General features: G+C 44.6%; 1 protein-coding gene across 6 annotated transcripts in view; it reads left to right on the forward strand.

The window, feature by feature from the left end:
• Positions 1–22,181, forward strand: part of LOC142592692 (uncharacterized) — a 106,527-nt gene that overhangs the window by 69,948 nt on the left and 14,398 nt on the right. For 5 of the 6 annotated variants that reach the window (XM_075704265.1, XM_075704266.1, XM_075704262.1 and 2 more), the window contains one exon: positions 12,920–13,102. In XM_075704265.1, the coding sequence (XP_075560380.1) occupies positions 12,920–13,102 (183 nt within the window). Of the gene's footprint in view, positions 1–12,919; positions 13,103–18,979; positions 19,315–22,181 lie in introns of those variants that run through there. The other variant, XM_075704268.1, reaches the window with a different exon arrangement.

The following is a 22,181-nucleotide window of genomic DNA, read 5'->3' on the forward strand; positions in this document are numbered from 1 at the left end:
TAAGTTATGCTGGGTACCAAGCCATGTTGGAATATTGGGTAACGAAGCGGCGGATAGATGCGCATCAATGGCAGTGTACAAAAACATTCAAAATACAGCACTTCCATATAAAGACAGTGTCAATGCGATTCGGAAGGCCTTGACATCAAAATGGCAACGCGATTGGGACACTTGTTTAAGCAACAAGCTTCATCTAATTAAACCTGTAATTGGAGAGAGGAAATCATGCAGTCACCAGCAACGATTCTACGAGGTGATATTGTGTCGACTTCGAATTGGACACACACATCTGACGCACAATTTCCTTCTCCGAAAAGAAAACCCGCCAACATGCGAAAAATGTAATGAAGCTCTTACGGTCATGCACATCTTAATAACATGTCCACACATCGATACACTGAGACGGAGGTTTTTACACAGCCTGTATAAATTGCACATTCCATTACACCCTACCCTATTACTAGCAGATGACCCCCTAGTGCCATTTCCTAACCTCTTCGACTTTTTAGAAAAAACTGGCTATTTACACCAGCTATAATGTAATGCAGGTTTACCTGCCATAACGGTCCGTTTTATTATGTCTTGTGACTGGCGCAGCATGGCCTTAGTTGCCTTTGTGCCACTAAACCCAAACTAACTACCTTTCTGTAGGTGTAAATGGCAGCTCTTGCGATGAGGACCAATATGTACTTGGCGCAGACTCTGTGGGGGCAGAGCAGTAATACATAAGATACAGCACTGGCAAGAAGGTCAGCACTTAGCTGCACATTAGCTATGGACGCACCTTGAACGACTCACTGGGTCGTGCTGACTGGGTCGTGCTGACTCGGTCGAGACGCGCTCGGGACAGGCTCTGTTGGGGCAGAACAGTAACACATCAGGCGCAAGAACACATGCCATGAGGTCAGCCATTAGCCGTACATCAGCTCTTTTTTTAAAAGAAGGCTTATTTTGCAACTTCAGGAATAAAGGGTCGGTCCACTTCACTGCGTTGAGGCTACTACTCATCATGCATTGTAATGAAAGAAAATCTGTTTTCACAAGCGAATAAGCTTGCATTTCTCTTGTGACCTTTATTGTGCTACATGTCAAGCTACTCTCGTGTGCAAGTGTAGCATGACATTTGTGTCAAAGAAATGCGGTGGTTGTTTACAAGTAGCATTGGTTAATTGAGTCATTTCAAAGTGAGGATGAACGGCGAATATCTCGGCAAACTTTGATTTACAGATGACATTATTCTGCTCAGCAACACTAGGGATGAGTTATAGCAAATGTTTGGAGAAGTTAGCAGAGAAAGTTTAAAAGTGGGGTTGAAGATTAATATGCAGAATACAAAGCTAATGATCAATAGTCAGGCAAGGGAACAAGAATTCAGGATCGCCAGTCAGCCTTAAAGTTTTTGAAGGAGTGCATTTACCTAGATCAACTACACACATTGGACTATTTTCATGAGAGGGAAATTAACAGAATTAAAAAAGCTTAGAGCGCATATGGCAGACGTTGTCAGTTCGACTGGAAGCTCACTACTATCGCTGAAAATAAAGGTATACAATCAATGCTTTCGTTAAGGACTGCGCATACAGCGCTGGAATGATAAATGTTAGGCGTAACGTTGAGACAGGAAGAGCGGTGGGCATCAGAGAACAAACGGGGATAGCCGATATTCTTTTTGACGTTAAGAAAGAAAAATGGAACTGGGCAGATTATGTAATGCGTAGGTTAGATTACTGGTGGACGTCTACGACTGTGCTATTACATTTCAAGAAAGATCCTTTTTGGTCCCGTATGGATTTCACACAAGAGATTAGGGAAACTTATGTAGTGTTTTCTTTTTATGTTTGAAATAATAATAGTAAACGGCAAATAGGAAGAAACATTCAAATGATTGGCTAATACATGACATGCATCTCAAGACTAGCAAGCCAATACAGCATTTATCAAGGATTTTATTTCTGAACTCATTTTGTTTACCTTGTCGCAGCAGCCAAAGTCCACACACTGGCCGTGTTGTAGCAAACAGTAGCTTCTCTTCAATGCGTGGAGTGCCTTGCTTTACACAGGCACTATCATTTTTACTGCGTGTCTGGGAAAAAAATATTGACTGCATCAAAAATTAAACAAAGAAAAATTTCGTTATGTGAAATGCAAAAAGCTGTTACAATGTAACGGTTTATGACTGCAGAAAACATGCAAACGTTAACCCCAGAAACATGGTTAACATGCATGTTAACCCCAGAAAGCTCGAACACCGCTCCACGTCAAAAAAAGAAAATTGCTCACATGTATTTCTGGTCACAGAGTATATTAGTGTGAAGAAAACAGCAAAATTCAGTAAAAATGAATTAGTAAAATTCTCATACTAATTAATTTGCTGAACTATTCACAACTGAACACTCCCTCTAGAATGTAGGCTGCACATTGGGTGTAGAGCACAAAATCAGATTTTTCAGGCAAAAAATTTAGCATATAAAATGATGTGTTAGGCTTTGTGGGGTTCAATAAACATTGCTACTGTTCATAACATTGATGTCTGCCTAACTACAATGTGTGTCAACAGCTTAAGTATTATTAGGATCACAAATGACAGCATTTATGGGCTCATTTATACACTAGGAGGGGTCACACTACTAGTTCCACAAGCAAACGCATGAAAGACATGAAGCTATTAGGACTTTATATGTATTTTTCTTTCCACGAACGTCATGTACCGGTTCCCTATTGCAAAAATAAACGCCCTAAGGTAAACCAAACTAAACAAAAACTTGGAACCAACAACAATGAAATATTATTGAATTATCATCCGTGCAACTCTTTAATGCATTAAATTCAATACTTTCACTTCAATTTGCCAAAAGAAAAAAAGTTGTCAGTGGACAAGAAAATGAGCCATGCCCACAGATACAAGGTGAAAAAAGCGACGCAAGTTCCGATATCTTTTTTCGAGATTTTGTGTGTATAACGACCGCCTGCTGCGAGTGTGCGGCGTTTCTGACACCCTCTGTCGTACAAAATATCCTTGATGTGACCAAACAGGGCAACAAAGGAAGACAATAATTAGAAGTAAACTCTGACTCACAGATGTTCGCAACCAAAGGTTTATTTCGATAACAACAACAGAAAGTCCTGACAGCAGATATGTAATGCAAGATATAGTTAGTTATCTCCGCCTGAAAGTTAATGGTAGCACTATTGCACAAGGATTCAGGCAGCAATATTAAACGACTCACTGGTACTGCTGTCGTCTGTCGCAGACTACGGTTCCCGTATGGATGCTGACGCATAGCTCACAACCGAAACCTAGCTTTCACGCTTACATGTCCGCTTGAAAACACATCAGTTCACCCCAATTTAAATAATGCAAGACATCGGAGCACAATAAACTAGTTCTAGCAACAAAGCAGCAACCACTTTAAGCGTACGAACGAATCAATCCGTGCCACCATGCACTCGAAAATACCGGTAAAAATTTTAATCCAGGCCAGAGGTCATGTGGAAAATCAATGATGCTGAAAGCTATTCACATTTATAGTGACAAAATAAAGAATAAACTTACTAATAAAGAGTAGCAACGATAATTTTGTACTGTTTTTTATGTAATGAAAATGCTTTGACAAATGTAGGAGAAAGGCTGTAAGGTAAAATTGCGCTTATTAGGCCGCCTCTAGCGGGAAATATTTAAACTAATGCGAGCATCCTTTAAGTGTCTCCACTAAGCTTGTTTTATTAGCAGCAGCAGGCGGTAAATTTTTTTCGCCCGCTATGGCCATTTGTTGAACTTGATTGTGCTTACCTCTGACCACGGCTGCTCGGTAAAACGCATGAGGAGTGGCCAATATGTTTAGATTAGGTCAGTTTAGATGTTTAGATTAGGTAAGCTTAGGTAATGTTTAAATTAGGTAAGCGCACGCGGTCGCCATGGCGACAGAGCGGGTCCCTCCCGTCTCAAGCGCTGAGGAGGTGCTGCGGTCGCGTTAGGGTTGGAGCTACTGTATATGCTACCTAAGGTAGCAGAGTTGCGCATCTGTTCTATCTAGAGTCACTGGAAAAAATTTCAGAGTACCGCAAAGGTCGGGATTTGACTGGCAACACTGAGCGGCCACCGCCATATACCTTCCAAGCCGACTGCGTCGCGGGAAGGCCGCCGTGTTGGAAGAGCTTGATATTCGCTGACACGTCGGGTTGAGTGTTTACTGAAGTACAAATACTTGGTGCCCGGAGATAATGGTTGCTAAGAACGAAAATAAAATGTTATGTTGTGCGAAGTAATGCAGCCGGTGGTTATTTTGCACGCCGATCGTGTTTACTGCTGGAACTGTGCTACGATTGTGGGCAGCAGCTTAGCACTGCTATCGGGAGCTTATGCACGCGCTTTTTCCCCCTTCCGTGGAGCGGGCTACGAAGGAAACATTTCGTCACATCGAGCCGGAATGAGGCAAGCTTGTGTTTTGGGCATGAACATTGTGGACCGCCGTCGGGTTCTATTGAATGTTTCCAAGCAGGACGAAACTAACACCCTACAGTCTCACAGGCACGTACGTTCATTGTATAATTTCACAAGCTAAATCGGATACATCTAATTTAGTTTGTAAACGGATACCGCGCGTTCTCGATTCTGCAGGGCGACTTTGTCCGCCGTATACGCACGACACACTGCGACTGCCGTGTGCGCACCGGTGTTTTGCCGTGATCGTAAGACGATCTGTGCACAGCAGGCGTAAAAACCAACTTTGATGACCATTTTGCGCACTAAATCTTGTGGAAGGCCAATATGAGCCATTTGCGTGATTACAGCAACGTATATGTACTTCTGTACACTGATAATGAGCGACAGTTTGCTACATTGCGATTTATGAACGCGGCTGTCTAGTGCGTTCATGGGCGGCTACTCAACTTATGTATGACTGTTTTCTTAGACTGCCAAGATTTGCTGCCTATGTAAAAAAAAAAGCAGAAACGCCCGCTGGTGACGCAGCACTTTTTTTCTAAGTTACATAGGCGAAGTATGAAATTCTTGTGCTTTTAGAGCGGCTTATGTAACATGCATAGTGACAGAGTGAAACTAAAGCTACTGGGTGTTCTGTTGTTTTGTATTTCTTGTTATGCATCAAGCACAACATTATTTGGGTATGCACTGTAGCATTTCAACATAAAACATAATATGTATGCTGACTTCAGTTCATTGCATGTGCTCGGCTTATAAGCTCAAAATTTGAAGCATGTGTTCTGAATACCACCTGGCCATTGGTTTCAAGCTCGAAATGCGTATGTATAAATGAGCAAAGGATAAGTCATGGGCCTTGGGCCTCGTATTGACCATGTTTTTATTGACTGCGATCGTCACGACCTGCGAAAAACAAGTGTCATATGGGTCGAGTGACTCGAGGCGAGAGCGCGCTCACGTGCGCGGAGAAATTATGCGAGTACCTGGTGCACGTGAGGACGCGGAATTCTCGCGCAACAAGTGTGCCTTCGCGTGCCACGAGCACGGAATAACCGCGTGTGTTGAGCAACAAACGCGTACACGTGTACCCGCGTCAAGCGTGCAAGACGCGAACGATCCCTGCAATGAACTCCTATTTTCGTAGCATCGCTAACACCGCGTGCACTTCGCTTAAATATCTTCTAAAACAGTGCCGAAAAGCACAAGCAAGGTGTACTTATAGCTCGCACACGCGGGTGTTTTTTGTAGGCATGAAGTTCTCCCGGCCGATTCTGTGTAACCACGCAGAACGACGCTCTCGGTCATTTTTCCCAGTCAGACTCTAGAAAAAAAGTATTTCCAGCCTCAGTTCGGTTGCTGCATCCGAAGGCGCAGCAGCCAGGCATGATTTCCTTGCAGTCAAATGCGAGCGCGACAATCGGAACACACACACAAAAAAAAACGTAGGGAACCTGCGCTGCCTGCGCTCTAACTCAGCCGGCCCGCCCGGCGCTTGGAAGGTATATGGCACCTCAGAGGTCACATGGTACGGTTGGGCCAATGAAAGCGTCGGCGGCGCGGGGAAAACAAATGCGGTACTCTGAAATTTTTTCCAGTGACTCTAGTTCTATCAAGCCGCTAGCGCCTCTATTGGCAGAACGTCATCATGTGATAGTCAAGCAACCGTGCATGGCGGAGAAGCAGATGCTGAGGCCACTTTTTGTATTTTCCGATGCCGCCGCTGCAGCGAACTGGATTAACACAAGTTTATCGCCAGTCAAATTCAAAGCGAATCCGGTCGGTCTTGGCGTTCGCTGTTCGCGTGCTGGCTAGCTGCGGAGCAACAAAACAATGTGCGCAGCGCACCTCACTGTTGGTTCATCGCAGTGTGATCGCAGTTCTATCGGAATGATATAACGACCGAGTGCCCTGCTCCCAACTGCACGAATCGCTCTGAAAGCGGGAAAACTTTTTATTCGATCCCATGCACCACACTGCTTTCACTGAACTGCGACAAAAAAGCCAGTTCACATTTTCATAATAATGCACTGCTTGGGTTGTTTCTGAACATAAAAGGGGTTATTACTAAGTAAAGATATTTCGTCTACTACTGCTTATGTGAAGCAGGAGACAAAAGGAATGAGTGTCATCATTTAACATACAGTAATGACCTAACTGTACTTTGCATTATTACCTATAATGTAGCTATGTCAATCCTGTAAGAGAAAAACCTTAACTACACTCCCACAGAAGGCTACTTTTGGAATCCCTGCAGTCGATTCCATTTCATTCCCTGCAGTGAAACGCACGTAATGGAGTGACACTTGCAGATGTGGCTGATATCCAGTGCCTGCTGGTAGGTGGGTACGTTTCTACAGCAAATCTAATGGCGTACCAGAGTCGAAATACTAATGGTTGGTCATTGACTCACCAGTAATATTTTAGACTGCCTACGCGTTGAGAGCTTTGGTGCATAGGCCTCATTATATTTAGTACAGCTCACTTTGTAAAAGAGCACAAATTGATAAAGTTCAATATATCAATGTTAGCGCGCACATACACCACTGTTTCTTTTTTTCGGAAATTCGCATTTTGGCTTCATTGCCAGAAAAAGAGGTAGTTGCGGCGCAGTTCTTTTTGTTACTGTTTACATGCTAAAAGACCACCGCACTGCTCTTAGTAGCGTATTTATCTTTGTTGAAACAAAATCTGAGTGCCAAGCAATATTCAAGCAAAGGAAAAATACTCAGGCATCTGATTGTTTACCTCAGTTGCTAACGTTTATCCAGCTTTTAATACACTGTTATTTCGAACCTTATACTACCTTGATAAGTAGCTTTTCCATAAAATAACATCAACATATTCCCTAAGACTGTTCGGTGCAATCTAATTGTTACTGTCGAGGTTCATGAATGCTGCATCTGACCGGCGTGTATAGAATACACAATCTATTCTAGATGCGCTAGTGCCCATATGTTATAAGGTCAAAAGTTCCTAGAAGGTGCACAGGTGACTGCTAGTCCAAAAAACAACTGATAATATTTGCGCTGCATCTTACGCCACGCGCTAAAAGAGCACCTTTTCCTTGACTATCTTATCTAGTCCGCTGTTTCGATTCCCTTTGTTTGCGATTACGTGGGAAAGCGGTCCACAAGCGAGGCGAAAGCGCTCGCGCTCGATCGACAATCCGGTAGGCATGTCGCCTGCAAAAACGGAGTGCAGCTTCGCCGCATATATTTGGTTGCTTCCCAGGCAAGATGGCGGACGTACGCGCCACTCTGCTACCTTAGGTAGCATATACAGCAACTCTAACGGATTGGCGACAGAGAGTCGTCTGCTACTTCTCCATGTTGACCAGCGGAAGCAAGCCATTTTCGCATCAGTGAAATTCCAGTAAAGACAATAGAGAAGGCCTAATTGAATATCACTTACTCATATATGAAAGCTGCGAGAGTCCCTGCACAATATTGGATCACTTGTGTTTCATTCAAGTGGCCTCATTCGTAGCTCTTTCATGGGTCGATTCTTAGGTGCGTCTGCGCTATTCTCGCACATGTACCTATAGTTATCATAGATGCATGTTTAAACCATCATATAAATTAAGCTTGCGAATATATTTAGAAGCCATCGTGCCACTTGAGCCTAACAACGGAAATTCGAAAGTCGCACTACTAGTCTTATACGACTGAGCGCCACGATGGTGCAGTGTTTCAAGTCAGTAAGCACACCTCACTGCTGGGATACTTAACATTAACGGCATAGTTCATCTGAAGATGCCTCACGTACGTACTAATCTTGGCTTTTCATTACCAGCTGCGAATGAGACACGTAAAGTGGAGGAAGTAATAAAAAAATTGAGCACAGTCCAATACACGACATACTGACAGCTCTGTTTAGAAAAGCTTCAAATACCAACGATGCGTTTATTCACCAATGCAGTCAATTCACACTTCACATCAACTTCACCTTCTCACAAAAGCAATAGCTCAGGAAGCAGTTAGCTGTTTGCATGCGTAATTTGCAGCGAAACGCATTCGTAAGGCAATGTAGGACTGCAACAATTCTGCAGCAAGTGTTGTGAGTAGTGCATCCAACTCCATGTACACCGCAGCTTTGGGGTGAATACAGGATGTCCCAGGTGTCCACGCAGAGGTTGTTTTCTTGCAGTAGATTAGAGATTTTACCTTCGACGCCTCTAAGCTTGTTGAATGAATCCAATGAAGGATGCTTACGGCATCCTTCCTTAACTCTCAGCTGTTAGGAAAGCTTCTGGGCACTCTTTACCAGATGACTGGATTTCATTGATGTATGCAATACACTTCTCATGTTTCGGAAAAGTGTGTACGAGATGGCCACACAAATCGTACCCAACGCAATCTTGTGCCCCTGGCATGCTGTATCCATGATCTGGCGTAGTGTCTCCCGTTGCCAGATCACTCTTTGGTGAAGTCCATAGCTTCTACAGCTTTAACTTGACCACAGCTTAGAGCTGTTCATGTGTTGTCAGCCGTGCTTTCGTTCCTGCCTTCATGGTTTCTTGAACAGAAGCAAGTATGAAAGTTGGCTCTGCCACGACATCGCCAGTGATGCAAAACTTTATAGGTGTGTGCAGACTTAAAAGCCTGCATATGTGTGAGCTCATGATAGTCAGGTGGTCTTCATCCCCTTCCAAGCATCTAGTGACTCCGAAGAATCTCTGACAGAAAGAAAAGTGAAAAAAAAGGCTGTTTCCCTGAAACATTTACGAACACTTGCGTCCCTATGTGACATAGGTGACATATGTAACCTTTCAAAAAGTTTCCTCATTTCCTACTTCCAAGGCATACTGGTTGAGTTTTCCTGTCAGGACATAGTGTGCTCCTTTGGAATGAAGGTATGTGATCAAATCCAAGACAGACGCTAGTGTCACTCGGAGGGACTCCATGGTAACTTGTGAGGCAAGCGTAACAGTTTCCTCTCTGCTCGGTCACATCTACAATTCGAAGGAATTCTTGAACCAGCTTAAAACTAAAGGAGTATGTAACATTCATTAGTAGTGCGGAAGGAAGTAAAAAGTGAAGTTAGTTTTGCACTACTTTCTGCACTATCGCACGCTTGCAGTAGTCGAGAAAGTAGCAACATGAAAACCACATGTTTGAACAATTTTCATGCTTGGATCATCAATAGTGTTCTAACCGGGGCTTATTGTGGTGAACGAGTTCTCTCTGTTCCTTCATGTCTACACAGGCCACACCAAATATGTTTACTATAATTAATACTGCCCTTGTATGTGCAAGCATAATTTCTTGTAAAAAGCTTGTTACTATCGCATTTACTGCTTAGACTTTGTGGCGAAACTGACTTGTTTTTGCGAACCTCAATTTCTTTTGATGAGCTTCCTATCCCAAAACGTGGCAGCTTCTTTTTAGGCCATCAAACAGATCGTTCACCAGTAATGTGAACTGCGCTGTTGCATCACAGTTTTCAAGGCCGGGGTGTTGAAGTCTTCTGTGCATGTTTAGGCCAATGTCAGTGCTTTGGCTGAAAAGCTATAAAGAAAGCAACAATTTTAGATAGCTTCTGCTACGCATGCAAACAATTTCACCATAACTTAAGAGCAACAAGAATGTGTTCAATTACACCTGCCTGAACAGCCAGCCGCACATTCATTTTTCTCAAAGCGTCGGGGTTCACATGCTCTCTTGTCAGTTTTGGTACTACACGGAGCTGCTGCTCGCTGTTAACCTCCTGAAGTATACAGTAACGGCCATAGTTGATTTTATGTTCGCCATTCTGTAAAGTAAAAAGATGATTGAAAAGTTGGAGCTGATATTTTGTGATTACGATAATTTTGTTACAAGCTAACATAAATAAGCGGATACCTACGATGCCATACTTGTGACGAAGCATATGATTTGTTATGCACTTCACAATGTGAGACACACCACAGAGGAAGTATAGACTGCTGTCTGGAATACAGGGATATTAAATTTTGTGCTTATGTGCTTGAGAGCTGCCTGTCGCACCAGATGTTGATCACATTCGCTTGTTTGTGCTTGCTCCATCGCTTATGACGGCTATCGCTGTAGCATTTTGTTTATGAAGCTCTTTGACGGCTTTCAAAACCATCCTTGCGAGGACTCTTTCAGGAGATGCATTTTTTGTAGCGAAGCTGGCGATTGGTAGTACCCACGAATGAAATGGAGGCACAAACGTAAGCACAAGTGCATGATCTGCATGGTTGTAGATTTCTGGTCGTCTACTTTATATGTTTGCTTGTTGAATGTGACAGCTTGGCGCACTTTCATTTCCACTAGTATGAGGATTCCACAGCAGCTTACTCCATTTGTTTCATAAGTGCACCAATGCTGTTAAGCGAAACCTTGTTAAAACCGAACTATCAAGGCATTCCATTGATAATTTGTTGAAGGCGCGATCACGTAGGTAGTGGGAAAATATTCATCTTTGACATCAGCCTATAAGCAGCAGGGCTTGATATCTTAAGAGGGAGGTAAGTCATCAACCAGTCGGTTTTATAGCGCTATCCTCTAGCTGATTTGCTTTTGAAGCTTTCAACACTGCGTAAAGAGCAAGCTGTTGCGCTTGAGGAAGACACATTTGAAAGCCCGAATTTCTTTTTTTGATTTCTCGCCAAGAATTGTAGCCCTAATGACTCTTTCTTAGTTAGGCTTTTATTTTTTAAACGTACCCTTGGGTGAGGCTTGGGTCGTTCCTCGGATTTTTTTTTTTCGTTCTTCCCGTGCTCGGATATTTTTTCTTGTGCTCTTGCACGGTGGGCAGAAGCTTTTCTGAGACAGCCTAAAGCATTTTGCGCTCCTCCACCCGTCCTGGGTCTTGAAAGCTGATGTTGCTGCCGAAATGGAGGAGATTAAACCACAATGACAGCCCGTGCACACTTTTACGTTGCTAACGTAAGTGAAAAATGCGGATAGTTTCTTCAAGCTTGAGAGTTTTAGCGGTTTTCCTGAACCATAATCGTTGTAGACGCACGGAGGAACAAGCCTTCCGCATAAGCTGAGTTCAGCAGTGAAGTCTTTCCTCATAACCACAGCCCGGTCGATCACAACAATACCACTGTCTTCGTCAACTTTGAAGAGTCATGAGCTGAACACTCCAGGACTCGAAACTTGAGTGCTCTTGGAATGCAGGGAACGAAGATGCTTCCTCTGAACAACTCTCTAGAACGGAAGGGACCTTAGTTTCTTTAGCATTACTATTTTTTATGTTTACATCACGTCGCCATCACTTTCAGACTTACGAACATCGCAATTTGCTGTTGCTCTTAGCTTCGAAGGTTTTCATCTGGGCTTTGGTTCTTTTGCTTTTGATAGGTGCGCAGGAATGTTGGGAAAATAAGTTACTCTGCACCCAGCTTAAGCGTCCACCTGCCACGTGGAATCTTAACAATGCTGCCTTTAACGATGTGCTCGTTGAAAGTGATTAAGTCCTCGACACGTTAAGTGCTGCCGACTGCACGTTTTCTCTTGAGAAGCATATCCACTTTGGCAGCCCAGCGCGCTGCATGTCGGCACACAGACTCTTTGTCAAACTTGGCTTACAACACAATGCACGTGATCTCCAAGTCACATACCTATATTCCAATTTATAAATCAGCGATAACACCAAAGGAACTTTTTCGGAGTGCACGCCGGCGACAGACAGCCTAGACAGACACCGAGAAAAGCACTGAACGTTCCCGCCGACAGCCGGCGGCTCGATCCCAACGCGACGCAAGCGCCATCTCTGAAGGGATAGACGAGTTGGAGCCGCCTCCTAAGCAGACTTATCCAACTGACCTAATATACCAATGTTGGGTGCGTCCGGTATTTCTATTTGCACCGGTATTTGGAGTTTCTGGAGTGGACAAAGCGCAGTAGCAGCTGTGAAGCAACAAAAGCAAAGATGTGGTGCGGCGCCGTATTGGCCGGTTGCCTTTGCTCAAAAAGATCGCGTTCTCTTGATGCCTGTGGCAGAAAGCAAGTTCCGCGTCCACTCCCACGGTTCTACAAGGAAAAGTAAATACCCAAGAAAGTGAACGAGGAAACACCGCCGCGGTAGCTCAATTCGTAGAGCATCGCACGCGAAATGCGAAGGTTGTGGGATCGTCCCCCACCTGCAGCAACTAGATTTTTTATCCATCTTCATTTCCATTAATTTATCGTTTCTTTATTTTATTTATTAGGCACAAGTCATTTTCCCTTTGATGCCCTTGGTGACAGTGTTTGTTGGCTTCTTATGATGTGCGCACACAAATGTTATTCGAGAAAAAGTGCGATGTTATCAGGTGCTTTGTCACAGAAACACGGAACGAAATTATGGGCAGGTGTACGTATGTGGTGGTTCTCAGGGAAATGTGCTGGCAGGGCTAATAATTTGACTATAGAAACTGCGCGACCAGTTTATACATGAGGTTGAGACCCGTATGTAACAGTTACATTTTTCCTTTTCGGTTATTTGAGGAGAGTAATGGTAACCCTTAGCTGATTTTTTTTTTTGCAGAAGATGGCCTAGCCAGAATTCTGGGCCGTTGTATTAAGAAAATAAACCGAGCAAGGCGGCAGGAAAAACGCCTCAAGAAATATCGGGACGAGGATCAGGAGCCGCCCGAGGACCTCAAGAAAGAGGTTCGCAAGAGGAGGAACGAGCTAAGAACCAGCATTGAGGAGGTCCTCAACTTCCAGGGTGAGTTACATGTTCAGGAGAAATTTGTATGAAATTTGTATAATGCACAGCAGAAAACGTAACCCCAAAATATTACATTTCAAACATTTTTCTGGCCACGTACGCATAACCTCTTTAACGGGACCCTGAAATGATTTTTTTATTGTGCACAAGGATATGCGTTCTGAACATTTGATCTGAGCCTGCATACAGGTTCAGTGAGAACACTGTAAGAATAGGCTAGGTGGCTGAACGAAGGCCGTCCAGGCGGGAAAAAGTTGTGCATGTATCGCGTAGCGCTCGGCAGATGGCGCCACAGACACAAGGGCCTTGGTTTTGAAGCAGAAAAGCAGGGCGAGAGTTATTACGGATGTGAAAAGCATCATAAAACGTTCTTCGTATGTTATTCCAGCTTGACACGGAAACTTGTTTGGATTGAACGAAGCATACCTTTAACGAGACTAAGCGTGCTCCGATAGCCATGTAGTGCACGCTCTCTTCCATGCCGGTATAGGAGCATGGCACAATAAGGCCAGCGCAACAGTAGTCGGCTACAATACCTACCTCACCCACAGAACTCACCCCCGAAGTTGCCCCCGAACCCAGAGAACCTGCCCCCGAAAATTAGCTTTACGTGTACTGTAACCTAGATAAGCTCGCAGTTAAATTGTAATGCGCTGCAAAACAGCTTTCCGGAGTGGCTATTCGAAGGCCGCATTTTTTAATAACCGAAGTTTAGTGTTCTGGTAGAGGTGGTTGTGATCTTAGTGTACAGGACGGACAAGCGTCGGCTTGTCGGCATTTGCCAATTTCTCGATCATATGGACGACTGTCATTTAAAAGCCAGGAACGCAAAAGCAGTAAAGTTTTGTGCAGATTGACATTTATTTGACAAATATGGAGAGCATGCCATAAATGAATTATTCGTACAAGCGTTTACGTTCCATAAACAAAGTGGACACTGGCACACATCGGACACACGAGGAAGTTCATGGCACCCACCATTTATTTGAGCAAATTAAACGTAGAGTTTTCACTTACTGAAGCTTCAACAGCTTTTGCAGCTACTGCGACTTATTTTTTGCCTCAAATGGCTGTTTGCAGAACTGCCTCATTCTCATGGCTACATATCTGTGTAGCACGCCAGCAATAACTTCTTTTTTTTTTACGAGGTACTATGGCGTAAACTACAGACTCGCACTTTTCTATCTCCTGCCTTACGTCACAAAATTCACCCGGGAATATACCCTACTTCAGCCTGCAAGTTTTGTCCTGCCAGCAGAGCGGACCTTAACCACATTATGTGGCAATGCAAGAACCACTCCCCTCCCCCTAACCTTTGCAGAGCTTTAAGTAGTAGGGAGCGGTGGGAGGCTGCCATGCGCAGCTACAACCCCGAACTTCAGGAAGCTATCCTGAGGTGGGCTGAGGTGGTAGAGGAGGCCTACCGCGAGTAGGATAACCTCCCTCGCCTTAATCCCGCACTTCCTTTCCCTTTAAGATGGGATAAATAAAGTTGTCTCTCTCTCTCTCTTTTTATGATTGGCACAGGAGAAGTGAAACTTGTACTTATCAAGCATGTTGTGCAATGTTTGTTCATAGACATTTCTGAGAGCCGCATGCTTGTGGAATTCCATCTCTTTTGCATGAAGCAACTGAAAAAGACATCGCTTTGGGTGCAAAAGGCCTCCCCTGGTTTTACACAGAACAAAGCTGCTTTCCGGCTGATGACGAAGTGCTCTTTGTTCCAATAATCCTTCACGGCATTTTGCACACCTAGTGCTTTTCAAGTACTTCGCGGCATATAAAACCAGCTAAATAAAAAATTATGCAATCTGCAGCTTCCGGTGCTTCATGCAAGTTGTCGAACACGTGGTCATCTTCCTCTACAGCAGCAACTAGGCCATTTAGCTTCTCTTCGAGTTTCTTCAGGTGTTCTTTTGACTTGACACTGTCGTCAAAAGCAAATTTAAAGTCTGAGTGTAAGTACAGGTGTACCTTGCCGAGATTCATTTTCAACGTGAGTTTCCGAATTTAGGGGATTTAATCAAACTGTAAACTGACACCATGTTGTAAAGCTGCAGAAATGCGGGCATAGATGCGTGGTAATTTTGGCCACCAGACTGTCGGATAATCCCAAAGAAGCGTACCAACACGCCTTGGTTAAGTTTTCCTGTTAAAACATATTTGAAACCGCACTCCTTTAGCAGGTATCTTTATAGTTCCAGTGCGGACAAAATAGTCACACGAAGGCCCTCAGCGGTTTGACGGATAGGCAACTTGCTCTTGAGGTCTTTCCTTTTTCGCATTTATTTGAGCAATGCAACGACGAGGCCAGGACACTCAAATCTCTGCTGCCAACAGTGATGCTTTGCTTTGGATGGTTTCGGTTTAGAGCATCAAAAAGATTGTTAAACCTTCGTGTGAATTCTGCTGTTCCCTTGACATTTTCGAGCCCTTTTGTGCCTCACTTCGAGTAGAACTGCAAGCCTTTCGCTGCACTTCAGCTGAACAACTGAGTGGCCAGCTTTACCAGCATTTTTTCGGTCGGTCGTTGAAGGGTTGATGTGGAACACAGCTATTTTGAGGCAAACATGCAAATTTTCCGGCTGTTTATACAGTCCCCCATAAACAGCCTGTCAAAATGTACCCAGTGAACGCGATCGCCTTTAACGCTCAACACTTTCTGTGAAAGTAAACGGTTTCGAACGCATTTCATAAGATGGGGTACGTCAGAAAACACATATACATTGCGTTTCTCATCAATGGGATGACTGAAGTAGTTCCGGGACTGTTGCAATGCTCCAGTGACGCCGAACTCCTTCTACATTGCACGGTTCGTATTTGCGCCATCACAGACGACCACGCCGTCTAAGACTCCCGCGTATTCAAGCAAAAGTATTGCAAACACTGCTATCGGATGAGAGTACTTGTCGCCAAATGACCGAAATGGAAATACAAGCCCGTTGTCCGCAAGGTCGTCGTGGGCCGCTGAAGAACCTCCATAATCAGTGAATGAAGCCACTGTATGTCATCGTCTTCGAACGAACTCGAATTTAGTTTTGGACGCGCATTTCGTTGAAAACAAGTATTTTGTGGCGTTGAAAATCGTCTTTAGTGGCCATCTTCTTCTTAAAGGCTGCGAAAAACCTCTTGTCAAAGCCACACCTGACTCTTATCATGCACAGGTACTTGCACACTGTCGTAACGCAAGGAAGGGGGAGCGCCTCATTGTCTCGCAGGAACGAGTATGCAGGTCGGTTACGTATGTGCAACAGCAAGCACATCAGAAGCCAATCCTCTGTGTACTGCCTGATTTTTTTGTTCCTCAACCTCGCTGCTGCTACACACTCCTTTACCGCAGTCAGCTGAGCATTAGGGAGATCTATTGTGCGTAATTTCTCGCCCAGTTCTTCTTCTGATATTTTTTGCATGGGGATATGACCTTCTGGAAGCTCCACCGACATTTTTAATGTGGTTGAGCAGACGATTTTTGGACCTTTTCAGAGCATAATTTGACCGACGTAGTGCTGCAACTTTGTCCTTGCTCTGGTATGAAGCCAACGGACGCGTACCTGAAGGCCTATGCCTGCGCATTCTTTCATCTGTTTTTTTCTGGTGCATTCGCAGGACGTTTGAAAGGCCAGAACATTTGTGACATACTAGTAAGTTCGAGCCAGTAGCGTCAAGAACAATAGATCATCCCTTGTGCCGCTATCTCTGATTGTTGTCGAGATATGCCCACTTTTTATTTCAACGTGTCGATACTCCAGAGTGCTCGGTCCACCATTGCACAGTTTGTCTTATCAAAGTGCTCTAGGATAGTCTTAACGTCATCCATAGTTGTTAAAAGTACCTTCATACTGCACAACTGCCTTTGAAACTGACCTGCGCATCACGGTTGTTTGCCAGCATATCTTCATGAATTTCAACAATTTTAGTGGTTACCAAGGAAGATGCGGGGCTCACTGGCAATAGGCATGCATCTGACAGTAAACGGCTTTCAGGTTTTTTAGTGCGCTCCAGCTGGGAGAAGACGAAGCTTTTTACTTCTCCAAAGCCGAGCAAGTGGTATCCCCATGAGTTTGACGGAAGGAAAACCGTGGTAAATCGCCGAACATGCTTGCGAATGCGAGCGTATGCAGATTTTAGGGAGGAACTAGACCCAGCAGATTGAGGCGTTTTATCACGTTTGCTCTTCAAACGCATCCATGTCTTGCTCCGGTGCACTCGGCAACTCTTCAAAAGAACTTCCATTAACGCCACCACTGTCATTGCTACACGAGGCTTCTCACTCGTTCGATCTTTTGATGCAGCGCACCGTCCGTTCGACTGTGACCGCGGTTGTCTTTCCGCCAGGCGCTTCCTTGTTTTCACTATTTTCGATAGATAAGCCGGGCAGTCGGGAAATCTTATGGGAGCAGCATCGTCGCCAGTGATGCCTTTCACGGAGCACTCACCAAGGCGTGCCTTTTGTAGTGCGCTGTCCAGGTCTTGAACACAACATGAGGCTCGAAGTGCTTTTCCCCGACGTGATCATTCGGCTGAAGGACACGATCCTTCCTTGGGATAGCTCGACACCGAAGGTCAATTTCACTGTACAGCCTTTGTAACCCGTTCTGGAGCGGGGAACAAAATGTTTCTTGCCCATCACAATCGCATGTGCACGCCTGACACCAGAAAAAGAAACGCCGAGCCGTGTTGAGATAGGAGCGGGCGGCGCTAACACAGAAAACATAAGCCTGTGGCATCATCACGCCATCTGTCGGAGAGTGACTAAAACATGCACCAGCGTTGGGACACTGCCGCTCCATGCCGCCATTCGGCCAGCTAGCCTATTACACCGTGAGTGAGAATAAAAGAACACCGATGGACTCCTTTTTTTGTGTGAAAGGAAAACGCACGAAACAGGTGACGCAGGCAGTCTGGTAGAGCATTTCGTGAAACAGAGCTAGTGAAGGGCAAAATACATAGTACAGGGTAAAGAGGCACGCAAGAAACGTGTCTGATAGTTTCGTTTTCGAAGATTCCATACCACCATTACCAAGTTTTGCAACATTACAAGAAACGTGCAGTGCACGTGCCCCCTTACTGCATTTTGTGTTTTCGTGCTGTGCCTGCTCTGTCCTTTAAAAAGCATGTCTATAGCTCCAGCAGATGTATGCGTTAACATTTCAGTTTGTCCATTTAAATATATTGCGGAATGCCAGAACCATAAGGAGAATGCTCTTCTGCATTTGCATCACACAAAACTTCGCACTAGCTTGACTACACAGCGGTTAAAATATGCACATAGCTGCTTATCATACAGACATACCTTCTCGTGATCAGGTGTTTGAGCTAAAAACCTGCACAAACAAGAGGGAGGAGTGCTTTCCACAGTGCGTTTTAAAATCTATCGGTGATAAAGTAGCAGAGGGGTCACTGTTCTAACGAAAGAGGTGTTTAGAAGCGGCTAGAGCCATTAAACACATTATAGGACATAGATGCCTTTCGTCTTGGTTTAGGTGCTCTTCTGCTACTAAAGAATGAAGAGGGACGGTACCGTGCTGTGTTGCACCTGAGGAGGTCGTTCAAACGTGGAGAGCTCAATTATTCCTCTACGATGCAGGAAGCTCGAGCAGTTCAATGAATATTAAAAGATTTGCAACCGTACTTTATTAGCCAGATTTCAGCGTAATATTTACCACCATGCGTTTTGGTCGGTTTTGCACGCAAAACAAGGACATCACTGCCTCCTTCACAGGTCCCATTTTTTTGCAAGAGTTTAATGTTGACGTTATTTACGAATCGGGAGTTTTACTTAACTCACCAGGTTATTTATCAAGAAGGACACATATCAAAAAGGACACCGAAACCGTTGCACGCAGGATGCTCATCGCTCTCCTAACCTTTCAGATGCTGCCGTACTTGTTTTGTGCTGGTACATGCCCTACCCCGGAACCCCTTCTGGAAACCGGATCGCCTTCCCTGAAGCCACCACAACCCTGGGCTACCCGTCCGCCTCTAGTCACCGAATCCGTGAAGACGAGTCCAGATTTAGCGGCAGAAGCTTCTTTCACCTGGCAACACCCTACGAAGGCGACGTCACCAGTCACATGGTCAAGCCAAGCCGTATTTAATCGGCGTGGCAAAGCTGATCAGCTGGGGCATGACACCGTTGCACGCAGGATGCTCATCGCTTTCCTAACCTTCCAGATGCTGCCGTACTGGTTTTGTGCTGGTACATGCCCTACCCCGGAACCCCTTCTGCAAACCGGATCGCCTTCCCACCACAACCCTGGGCTTACCCGTCGGCCTCTAGTCACCGAAGCCGTGAAGACGAGTCGAGTTTTAGCGGCAGAAGCTTCTTTCACCTGGCAACACCCTACGAAGGAGACGTCACCAGTCACATGGTCAAGCCAAGCGGTATTTAATCGGTGTGGAAAAGCTGATCAGCTGGGGCACGACACCGTTGCACGCAGGATGCTCATCGCTTTCCTCACCTTCCGGGTTGGTTACTTACAAAATACTAAGGAATTTCGTAGCTACAATCGTTGTCTTCGCGGTGTCGTGCCCCTGCGACTTGAAATGGTGTAGCATTGTGCGTCTGTACTATAAGAAATAATTTCAGAAATACGTACCAATATAAATGAGCTCAGAGAAGCCAACGTTCTCAAAGGCAACACAATTGCTGCACTGGCAAAGCGTATTTCTGTGCTAGAATATGACCATCAGGACGAAGTATTTGCGACTCGACATAACGATGCCATCAAAGAGATAGAGCGCTGCCAAAATCCGAGAGCACTGGCACAAACAACACATTGCACCGCAATAAACTTGCTTTTCCTCGGACTGCAAGACAACGAAAATGAAACACGGAAAGAGTCTGAGGAAAAAATAATGAATTTCTGCGCTAACAAGCTGGAAATGCATCTAGAGCCAAGCGCTATTGAACGTGCCCATCGCATAGGCAAATACCGTCCTGAAAGAAAGCGCCCGATAATTATCAAGTTGACTCATTTCAAGTCAAAGGAATACATTCTGGCCTGTGGGCGGAAACTAAAGGCAACAAACTTCGCTATACGTGAAGATTTCGCTCCTGCTACTCGCATCGCACGTTCTAAATGGTTAGGTTTCATACGACCACAAAAATGTGCGTTCGAACTGCACGTAGACAAGTTGCTCGTCAACAATAAGCGCTACGACCCTAGTTCTGACAGTGTGATTGAGACTACGAGACCATTCATAAAGGCGCATGGAAACAGCACATCCCAAATAACAAGACACGAAAACGCGCAGTGACGGACAACAAAGCCTACCTCTTCAACCTCATCCCGCAATCGTCCCTCATCTTTACCTCTCCTTAACATAGCCTTCACTAACATGCGCAGTTTGCCGCCCAAACGAGAACAACTTCGCAGCTTCACTCACGACATCGATGCCGACATCATAGTACTAACTGAAACGTGGCTAAACGGAGACGTAAGAGATAGCGAAATTTTCCCTCCTAATTCCGGCTATGTTCTGTATCGCCATGATCGGAGCAACCGGAGAGAAGGGGGTGTTCTATTAGCTATCAGAAACACCTTCTCATCTTCCCTGATCAGTCGGGATGATGATCTCGAACTATTGTGGACTTGCGCTTACAACGGTGCTGGAAAGACAATTTTCGGCGTGTGCTACAGGCCGCCGGAAAGCCATCCGTCATTCTGCGATTCACTCCGTAAAGCACTAGCCGACATCACTGACAAATTCCCTAACGCACCTATTCACCTCTTTGGCGATTTCAATTACCCTAACATTAACTGGCCTCAGCTTTCTGTAACCAACAGGTCACCGTTATCCGAAGCTAAACAATTTATTGATCTTATGCTAGACTTCAACCTACATCAGGTGATATCAAGTCCTACAAGAGGAGATAACACCCTTGACCTTATGCTCACATATTGCCCCGATAGCGTAAGGAGCGTTACCACACTACCCGGTCTTAGCGATCACAACCTCATTCATATCTGCATGGCAATAGCACTTAAGAAAAAGTCACCCACAACAAAAATAATAAAAGATTACAAAAGGGCGGACTTTGACGCCATAAATAACGAACTCCAAATTTTTTTAATGATTTTCAGCAGTCTTACTTATCAAGAACTAATGATAGCACCTGGGAACATTATAAGAATGTATTGCTCAACCTGGAAGCTAGATACATACCAACAGTTCTCGTGAAATCTGACTCTAACAATGAATGGTTTAATAAACGACTAAAAGCTCTCCTTGCTAAAAAGAGAAGGCTTTACCGAAAAGCCAAACTTACAAATAACTCAGAAACAAGGGAAAAATACGAACTGTGCGCTAACCGATATATTCAGGAGCTGACGATGGCCAAAGATATTTTTCTTTAATCATGACCATCTGACGATTCTACGATCAAACCCCAATGAATTCTGGCGCTTACTTTCAGTAAAGACACATTCTAGACAGACTGAACTAACAGATCCGTATGGTAATGTCATTAATTCTGAGAAATACGCGCCAGCTCTTAACGACTACTTTACCTCAGTTTTCTCCATCGCTAACGGCACTCCCATTGAACCAATACCACCACTCCCAGTAAAATTAATGCCAGACATCAAGCTCAACCCTGATGGCATATGTAGCCTCATTAATTCACTCAAGCTAAGCACGTCAGCCGGGTGTGATGGAATCAACGCCAAAATACTGGTTAACACCAGTAGCATTTCTAGCCAAGTACTACATCTAATATTTACGCAATCCTTAAGGACTGAAAGCTTGCCCGACGACTGGAAGAAGGCCCATGTCGTACCAATCTTCAAGAGTGGCGACCGCTCCCGTGCTATAAATTATCGCCCAATTTCTCTGACCAGCATTCCTTCTAAACTTCTAGAACATATAATATCATCCAACGTAATGTCTCACCCGGAATCTATCAACTTCTTTTATTCTCACCAGCACGGCTTCAGAAAACTATTTTCATGCGAGACCCAACTCGCCGAGTTCACCCATGAGATTCTACATTTCGTGGACCTTCATTTGCAGATTGATGGCATTTTCTTGGATTACTCAAAAGCATTCGACCGCGTTTCCCACAATCACCTAC

This window comes from Dermacentor variabilis, chromosome 9, assembly GCF_050947875.1.
Source record: "Dermacentor variabilis isolate Ectoservices chromosome 9, ASM5094787v1, whole genome shotgun sequence".
Lineage (NCBI taxonomy): Eukaryota > Metazoa > Arthropoda > Arachnida > Ixodida > Ixodidae > Dermacentor > Dermacentor variabilis.